Source organism: Eutrigla gurnardus (genome assembly GCF_963514095.1).
Source record: "Eutrigla gurnardus genome assembly, chromosome: 13".
Lineage (NCBI taxonomy): Eukaryota > Metazoa > Chordata > Actinopteri > Perciformes > Triglidae > Eutrigla > Eutrigla gurnardus.
This window is the reverse complement of record NC_139936.1, coordinates 18,467,453-18,477,272: the sequence shown is the minus strand read 5'-3', so window position 1 is coordinate 18,477,272 and position 9,820 is coordinate 18,467,453. Positions and strand designations below refer to the sequence as shown.

The 9,820-nt window shown below is 38.9% G+C and overlaps 2 protein-coding genes across 2 annotated transcripts in view; one reads left to right on the top strand and one right to left on the bottom strand.

Moving 5' to 3' along the window:
- Positions 1 to 215: 215 nt before the first annotated feature.
- Positions 216 to 4,197, bottom strand: LOC311023396 (C-C motif chemokine 19-like). Its single transcript, XM_084025205.1, has 5 exons — positions 4,068 to 4,197; positions 1,364 to 1,526; positions 1,162 to 1,276; positions 847 to 959; positions 216 to 682 (listed from the first exon to the last, which is right to left on the bottom strand). Exons 2-4 carry the CDS (start codon positions 1,422 to 1,424, stop codon positions 851 to 853), a joined length of 285 nt encoding a protein of 94 aa, XP_083881331.1. The 5' UTR covers positions 1,425 to 1,526; positions 4,068 to 4,197; the 3' UTR covers positions 216 to 682; positions 847 to 850.
- Positions 4,198 to 9,297: 5,100 nt separating this feature from the next.
- The window catches only part of wdfy3 (WD repeat and FYVE domain containing 3), an 84,503-nt gene continuing 83,980 nt past the window's right edge, over positions 9,298 to 9,820 (top strand). Inside the window, exon 1 of the mRNA XM_084024845.1 lies at positions 9,298 to 9,481. The gene's annotated coding sequence lies outside the window, so the exon portion shown is untranslated. The remainder of the gene's footprint in view (positions 9,482 to 9,820) is intronic.

Sequence of the window (9,820 nt, the reverse complement as noted above, 5' to 3'; positions counted from 1 at the left end):
CACTGCCTAGGGTTGTGACAAATAATTATTGCTCATAGCTGCATAAAACATCTCCTACATTCCAACCAAGGACACTGTTTTGATAGTCCTGCTGAAAATGTGCTATCCACGTAAAAATGCTGTTAACTAAGAAGTGTTAATGTTTTGTCTTTTCATACTTGATAGTGAAACTCTGTGCAGAGGATTCAGTTTTAATGAAAGGCGACAACTAGAGGTTACAAAATTATATCAGACTTTATTTCAGAATGACTCTAAATACTAGTTTTTACATACAACATTTCATACAAGTTATAACAAAAAGAGCAAACTGAAATTTCATTATAAAACATTAACGCAGTTTGTCAAACATCATTTAGTGGCACCACAGTGATGATTAAACAACCAAAGGTGTTCCTTTTGGCAAGTCGAGGCAAATCTTTTCAGAAGATAAACAAAAGGGTACAAAGGGTTTTACAACATATAAGAGGAAACAACACTGTACATTTAACTACTGTCTGGTTCACTGGAATGACTGCTCGTACGATAAATCCTCATAAATAATATGAAGCGTTGTTTAGATCTTCTATGGTACAGCATGGCCATTCTGGGAAATGGAAGTGATCCTTGCTTGTGTCTGTCACTCTCACTCTAGTCGGTCCTTCTTGAGCATCAGCCATCTTTTCCAGGGTCCTCTCCTCTACACCTGCAGACAGGATGTGCAGTGATTAGCCAGTGCAAGAATATAAAGCATTTCAAATGAAACACAGTCAAATTGGCATAAGGCATACAGACATGCAATATTTGTTATCGAAGCTCAGGAAAAGCAAAGTAGAAATACAATGTTGCTTTTTTTTTTTAAGTATTTACCTGATTATTGAAGTCTTTGGTTTTTCTCATCCAGATATTTGATGTAGTTTCTCACCCAGACTTTATCACTGGGGTGGGAGACACACAGTGTCCTTCCTACTTTGGTAATAAACCTGAAAAATGACCAGATGAGAGAAAGAGAATATGAGAATGCAGAAAAAAAATCATAAACTTCTGTTATAATTTCAGTTTTTTTTTTTTTCTAAATAAGGATATAGGTAAAAAATAAGATACACCAGCTATTGAACCATGAACCAGAGCTTCCCTTTGACTCTTTAACATTATGCTGATATTTGACATGTGTTGGCTTCTTACGCAGTGGCTCTGATCTCGCAGCCTTTCCCAGCTTCCTGGATGATGTAGCGATGAAGGAGCTTGAGCGGCATGGGCTTCTCCGCAACCGTCAGACAGCAGTCCACCACAATCTCAGCTGCAGGAGGATGGAGAAACAAATTGTAAAACCAACAGGCAGGTGGGTTTACTATGGAAGCTAAAAGAAAAGATGCACGCATCTTACCTGCTGCAAAGCCAGCGCAGATGGCGCCCAGCAAGAGGAGAAATGCAATTCGAGATGCCATGTTTCTTCGTAGCTCTTCGTAGCTCTGAGCTCAGGTTGTCTGTCTCTCCAGGAGTGTGCAGGTGTTGCTGTGAGGTGCAGCGCTGCAGGTGTATTTATACAGCTGTGGAGGGAAAGTGAAAGTGTGAAGGGCGCTCATTGACTGGAAATGGGGGCGAAAGTTGGCATTGGACAGGATTGCTGTACACAATTACCTCTTCACTCCTCCTCTCTCTTTTATTTGTTTAACCAAGATGCTTCTCTGAGACGGAACTTTATCTAATCCATCTTAATCTTTACAGCTCACTAGTTTGCAATACAAATAATTCCTTGGTTTCTGCGTTTCCCTTAAAGACACAGTTGCAGTGACAAGTGTATAGTACCAACACTCAATCTATTGGTTGCCTGCTGAGCCACACAAATTGTCCATTGAATCAATTGTTGGAGGACATTACAGGTCACGCAACGAAAGTTATGTTCAGGCAACAAATCCACTTGGTAGGGTTTAGGAAAACATCATGGTTGGGCTTAAAATAACTATGTAGAAGTAGGTTTAGGCAACAAAACGAATGCATGCATGGTTTCAGCAACATAACCTCTTAGGTAATCTCCACAAACGATCGCCACGTTTATGATATGACGAATGCAATCGCCAGGAGTAAAAGGTTAACGCTGATTACATGGCTGTCACATGACTTCACGTCATCACCACAGATCTAAAGGATGTCCAGTGTTTGGCCTAATGGTGTTTTGAAGTCTTATTTAACTGCCTCTTTAAGTAACAGCATCAAAATGAATGAGATATTGGCTGACGTAGTTTCTACTGTAGAACAAAACGTTAAACTCTCTTAAGCTCATGTTAACCACTGACCTTAACCAAAGCCACATAAAAACATTGACTTCCAGATGAGGGAACTGGAAGTATGAACATACTCACTCATTTCCGTCTTTCAGAACCGCATTCCTGCAGCACAATTAATGGGACTCTTAACAGAAATGGAATATGACATTCGTGTCCTATAAGTGTGTCTAGAGAGAAATACACATCAATGCAAAGTGGAAAGTTTTTACTGTCAGCAAGATCTTTATCTTAATTGTTCTCGTCTTGTCTCCCCCCCCCCCCCACATACACACGTCAGTTTGTCTGCAGGGTGCTCGTCTTTGTGGGTGTATGCATGTGTGTGCATGCATCCAAGTACTGGATTATTATCTGGGAGCATGGAAGTTGTTGAGCAATAGGAAGCAAACCTTTCCCGACAGAGACGTACATTTTGCCAGAGTGATGCAATAATGCCAAGGATCGGGCATGTCAGAATATTTCACAGAATTTTTCAACTAATCTTATCTGATGTTTTTATCTGATGTTTTTTGCTTATTCTTGATTTCCCCTTTATGCATGCTTGTCTGGACTACATGTATACATATTGATGGTTTTATATTGTTCATGTTATGTTTTGTTGTTTGTGGACGCCAGGAAGAGCTGCCACCTCAGTAGCAGCTAATGGCGATCTTAATATAAAAGAATAAAGAAACTTTTTTTTTTTCCGACTAATATGAGTTGATTTCCTATCAGTTTTACAGTTACAGTCTGTTTCCACAGTGATCCGGGATGAATTAATGTCCTTTTATTAAAGGAATAGTGCAACATTTGGAAAAGTATGCCTATTTGCTTTTTCTGTATCACAAGAAGATCCGTATCAATATCCATCTAATGTCTATAATCACAATTGTAAAGGTGCAATGTGTAAGCCAACAAAATGTGAAGAGGTCACAGCGTTGCCATTGTGTTGCAGCACAGCAACACTGATTGGACACCATAGAAGGTGGCACATTTTAACGGCAGGTTTAATCCAGGTGAACCTGCAGGTTTTGAGGCCTCTCATGCATCATTTCAGACATTACTGCGGCGTGTTTGTAGATTAATTCTCAATGAAGGGTGATGAAGTGAAACTGAGCGAAACTAAGTGAAGCACATTCAATTACTTTAATTTGTTAATGTGTAAATGGATTTTTTTTTACGCATCACCTGTTTTGGTGTTTGGCTCTGGTCCTAATAAAACAGCTTGGGAAAAAAACAAGTTGCGCTCCTGTTTCAGCCAATTCTGGTAAAGGGTTGGTTACAGTCGGATTAAACTCAAGATCCTATCTGTGGAAGGGCTGACAGAAAAGACTGAAAGGCTGGCAGACATCAGAGTAAGTCACACCAAACGTGCACCTTTGTGATCGACGACTCAGGTTCAACACTTCAAATTGTTCCTTTATCCAAATGTATTTGAAGTTCCACCTTCTGAAAGGAACCTGCATATTAGCATTACTTTCGTTTAGCTTCACATGCTAGCATGGCGGTTGAATGTATGTCTTGTTGAATTATTACTTAATGGAACTGATTCATGATTGTAAGTGTGAATACATCACGGTACGAAACACACAAGCATCATAGCTTCAGCAAGAAGCAACAACTTTTGGGTTTATCGTCTCTCTAATTGTCTTTCCACAGTCTTATTTCAACAGTCATGCTGCAAAAGGCAACTTTCTTTCCCTTCAAAATGATCTTTTCAATTGACGAACACCATATCTCTAATTCATGCAATTCAAACAGAATCAAAAACACATTTGTCTCATTTGAAAATAAGTGGAATCGTTTAATATTGAACAAAAAACTGACCTTTATCTCTGAATACAAAAACATGGATTCAGAATATTCTTTTTTGTGGCCTGATCTGTGGTTGCCCCCCAGGACAATCACCTCCTCACTCCTCCATGAATACCGTTCTCACACTGGGGAAAAAGAACATGAGAGTAAACAAGTCATGGGACACCACGTGATTTTCAGGAAACACAGGGACAGACTTTTACTCTAACTGCAAATAGAGAAAAAGGAAGCGAGAAGAATTTCTTGCTGTGTCTATGAGGGAATTATACAAACACAACCATTTGATAAGAAATCAAAACCAGATTTCATACAGCTCTGTTTGCAGGACTGGGAGTGTTGGCAACAAAACGCTTGCACAATATACTGCATCTTTATTTACTGAGTTCACTTCGCTCTGAAAGTTGTTCGCTTTGATTCGGGTTTAAACTTTAGATCGTCTAGTTAAAAACTTCACCTCTGTCTTTAAATTTCATGTGACGATAAGCTTAATTAAAAAGACAATTATTATTTGCATCCTCACAGAACATGATTTGGTGAAAGGTAATGTATCTAGTCCCAACCAGCTGCACTGGGGGTCAAGTTTGACATCTAGTACTATACTATACTATATTATGCGATACCATACAATACTATACTGCGAGAGACATGATAGTCATACTATGTGATATAATATGATACTATATTACTTCTTGCTTATTTGCTGAGAAAATTTATATCACTATCATATGTCAAGTAAACACAGGACTGAAAGCAGCTGGCTGACGAAAAGAAAAGGGGAACACGGCCGGTTGTTTAGACGGCTCCAGTTTCATAATCAACTAACATAAGTGTTCTCCTTTACTATCAGTTGGAAACTCATTCAAAGCTGCATGATGACAATTCAATGATTGAGGACGCAGATTAAAAAAATAATCTGAACTGTATGACGGTTCCTCTCAGCCATCCTGCTGGAAAGTAGCCTTAGGGAGTTTTACAGTGGAAGTTTGACAGTGATGGACACAATAATAAGATAACAAGTCGACATGAAAACTAACCAGCATGCAGGCTGCTCTTCTGGGATGAACACAGTGAGTCCAGTGAAAGTAGATCATATCTATGTCATGCATCATTGAAGCTCTCACACTATTTCTGGCATTTGATAGGATGACACACAAGGTGCAGCGCAATACAGATCTCCCTTTGAAAAAATAAAAGTTTATTCACAAATGCAATATTTTCATTTACGCTTCCCACACCGTTGACATTTTTGACTTTGTTATAGTTTTGTTCTTGTTTGTGTTGAATGTTGAAATGAAACCCTTGCTCTCTTTTTCGTTGGAAGTGTGGTTGACCTTTTCATCGTCCTCTTAGTCAATACTCGAGAACAAAAAGCGTCATTGCGGTTAACCTACAGCATTGTTGTCTGCATGAGAAATCCACTGAAAAGCCTCCGGACGTAACATCTTTTTTAAGAGTATTAGCACTTGATAGTTGTTGAAGCATGCCTTAAGTTTCATTTTCTCTCATATTTTTTATCTCATTGTGCCCTCTGACAGTAAACTTTGTGTTCGGGCTTGTTTTAGTGGTTTGAAGTGCAGCCAGCGGCGCTGTTTACGGGAGCCTGCTTGTTTATTTTTTTTTTGTGTGCTTCTTCAATCATCTCCACAGTGGGGAATTTAGTAAGTAAGTCAGGCAAGTCAAGTTTAGAACAATAAATTATACAAGGACTAAAAATGCACATACACTTTCCAAAAGAAATATTGAAAGCACAATAACGCTTGCAGACCTGGAAAGGTGTAGAAGAAAGTCAACAATCCAAACACACAAAAAAAGACCCCTGCACATTCTAGTCTGCGCATGCAATTTACTGTGTTGCTTTACAACGTTGCGGTACTCAGACCTTCATCGGGTTGACATGCTGCAGCATCAGAATATAGGAGGCCTTCCACCCTCATGAGCCAGTCTGGTAGAAAGGAAACATGCAAACCGTCATAGAAATCTGAACACTGAAAATGTGTAATGACCAAAAGAAAACCCCCAAAAACACAACAATGACCAATCTGCTTATGGAGCCACAAATAATCCGATAATAATTGTCAAGTAGGTCCATCACACTTGCTTGAATTTCATCTGAAACTACTGTTCTTGGTCTTGGTCTTCCTCGTCCTTGTGGTCCTCTACCTCTCCCATGCATTCTTCCTCCTCTGCCTCTCAGATTGTCTCCTTGCATCTTTGATATCAGCTTTCAACTCCCTTGTGCACTCTGATCCACTTCATCTTTAGCAGCAAGTCTTTTCAGTTTTGACTCTAAACTGTGACCCCCATGTTGTAATTGTGTTTAACTTCTGCCCCCTGTGGTCATCATTATGCATCACAAGGACCTCACAGTGCAAAATGTGTTTTAGTGAGTTTGTGAGTGTGTTTAGAGTTTAGCATAAAAGGTGAATGAGATCTGCAAAGTGTCAAGTGTCAAAAATTGATTAAGGTTTTGCTTAAAGAGTGATCAATTCAATAAAAGGGTTTAGGCCACTGATCGTTTCAAAACCTGTAATAATGAATCCGTATCATCACAAAACTACAATGACACCAATGTATCACTTTCACTGGCTGAGGCTCCTGTGGTTTGTGGTTTATATTGTTCAAAGCAAACCAAACCGCCCACGAGGTGGCTGTGGTTGAATGTAGGTTTTCCTGTGTCAGCTGAGAACTGCTGTCACCTAGAGCCTCAGACTTGATATTACAATGGTACTGAGTCAAATTATTAAGATCTCTGCTGGAGGTGACATTGGGAAGCGAACTCCAGCGGTCCCCCTGTAATTGAAATTACATTGTAAAATATGTTAAAGGTAAGATAAATCTGTATATGTGAAAAATAAACCACACAAAACAGAAAGAACATGTGATTATTTAAATTGCATGAGACGCAATGTCACAAAATAAAAAGATGACTTCCATACTAGTTGCTGATGTAGTATTTAAACAAATGGGCAACTTTGGGCTCTACAACGCACATATTTGAAAGTTGAAGTTCATTCAAATGTTGCATCTAAGCAACCAAAACATGATAAGAAAGTGCTGTAAGTTTCAAAGAATGTATCCAGTAATTGATTTAAAGCCAGGAGTTCAAGGCATCAACCTTTTAAATATAATTAAAATTATAAAAAGCATTGTGTTTCTGTATATTAACTGAGATAAACCTCTATTTTCATATTTTTGTGCACCTTTTAGTACAATATATTCTGCTTTCTGCAATACATTTCAGGAGTAAAAATGGAAACAATATAAAGTACATACCCTTTCAGTATACATAAAAACAATTCATGCAAAGAAAAACATAGTTAATGCATGTGAAGAAAAAATAGTGTTTTTGTTTTTATGTCTTGTTTATGGGTCATTCCATGTGAAAACAGCCAAAATCGGGGTATCATGTACATGACACCTCTCAGATTTTGCTGAAAAGCGGTGAAAATATGCCTTATGTTACCAAACGAGGGAATCTGATGTTTCAGGTCAATATCTCAAACGGTTTGCCCGTGGCGTCCATTTGAATTTCAAGTGCCACACCCCTTTTTGACACATTGGAATTTCGCATTTCATTTGTTGGCATTTTTGGAGACCCATAACTTCTGTTCTAATAGTGATAGAAGGCTGAGAATTGCTCTGTTAGTTCATTGTAATGTGTACTTCACAATTTTACAGGCAGAATCCACATTCCTTACTGTTTGGGTGAGAGGTGGGTCACCAAAGTCCGATTTTTTTTTGACGGCCAAAATTATTTTTCACTTTTTGGGTGCTCCTAGCACCACGATGAATGATCATATTTATTCTAAACAGGATTATTTGTTATATTTGGGACCTTTGCTCTTGCCAAAATGAATTTGAAGGGTATGGTACCACTGGTGGGGGTTTTATGGGGGTCCAAAAACCCTCCCGGGCAGAGGTGACTCTTTTGGAACCCCATATTTGGACCCCCAAATGACCACGTGGGCACTTGATGATCCTAATGAGATTTATACCAGATAAAGATACATATTTGTTCTTTCTTTTAATGAAATAAAACCTTTGACTATGAAGCTCCTTGATATGAATTGTATTCGTCAAAATGCACCATTTTGGACTTTTTTTTTTCCAGAAGTCTGGAATGTGGATCAGGGAGAATTTAGTGATGATAAAGCATGAAAATAGTGGAAATAACTCAGTATTATGCTCAGTGATGGCAAACAATTAAATATTTAGACTGCTGGCCATTCATTTCCTGAAAATCACAAATGAACCCCTTATCCCCGATGAAAGAGACCCGCCTGTGACAAGCGACTTGTAGCACAAGCAAGTCTGCAGGCCACTGATGCAAACCACATTCTGACACCAATGGAGATGTTTCAATGGGCAAAAGAAAACATTAAGAACATTACATTCTTCTTTGTTAGTGCAGAAAATATTAAAAAACACGAGGAAACGTACAAATTGGAGAGACGTTACGCCTTGGCCAAAACGTTCAGTGGAACATGATCGCATCATTGCTTTATACCAATTTCCAAAAATAAGATACGGATGAAAAGAATATCACAAGTATTCTTATGTTATGGGCCTCCAAAAATGCCAACAAATGAAATGCGAAATTCCAATGTGTCAAAAAGGGGTGTGGCACTTGAAATTCAAATGGATGCCACGGGCAAACCGTTTGAGATATTGACCTGAAACTTCAGATTCCTTTGTTTGGTAACATAAGGCATATTTTCCCTGCTTTTCAGCTAAATCTGAGAGGTGTCATGTACATGGGTGGCTGAGTTGGCACGGAATGACCCTTATGCAGAAATTAGGTCATATTTACTGTTCATGTGACATGTTTTTCTTCCCTTTCTGTAATTGTTTCCTTAAAATGCAGCTTGTTCAAGATACATAACAGAAAAATAAACGCTTGTTATTATTATTTTTTAAGCAATAATGCTTCACAATAAGGGGGAATAGTATAGGAAATATGCATTTATGTTTCTGTCCTGTAAGTTCTAATATGAGAGAAAAGTTTAACTGAATCAATAATCAATTTCATCAGAATAGAAAATAGAAAATTAAAAATAGAGAGTTTTGAATATAAATAAATAAATAAATAAATAAATAAATAAATAAATAAATAAAATAAGGTGCCTTCTTCTATTGATCCAACAGATGTCAGGCTTGTCTTTCAGATGTGGCCTCCGCTGGCGCCGGGAGAGGATGATGATGATGATGTTCGGAGCAGAATCAGCGGTGGGACCAGGCTGGGACGAGCTGCTGGGTTTATTTGGATGTTGAGGAAAGATGGCTACCAGAAGGAAGGAGAGGAAGCAGTGACCACTTTGGGAGTAAAGCATTGTTTGTGACATATGGACATGCAAGCAGTGCCACACGTAACTGATATATTGGGAGTTATCGTCGACTTTCTAGCCGAATGATTTTGCTGCTTACTGGTAAGTGGGTGGCGGATACACTGAAGACGCTGCGGTCTCTGGATCGGCTAGCTAGCACTGCGCTGCTAGCCGCCTAGCATGTTAGCCAACATAGACAGGAATGTGCATCTCGGCTTGCGCTAACGGTTACTTTCCAACTACAGCAGCTTTAAGGCTAACGTTAGCATGTCAGCGGTAGTGTGTGGAAATACATTACGTTTGCAGTTTTTCCATATGGAAACACAAACCAGTTTTGTTTATTTTTAGTGTTATTTATTAAAGGCCAACGTCACCGTTTTAGCTTGACAGTTGTCGTCCAGATTGCTGCGATGCTAGTGCGATCAGCTGGTCGTTAGCTAG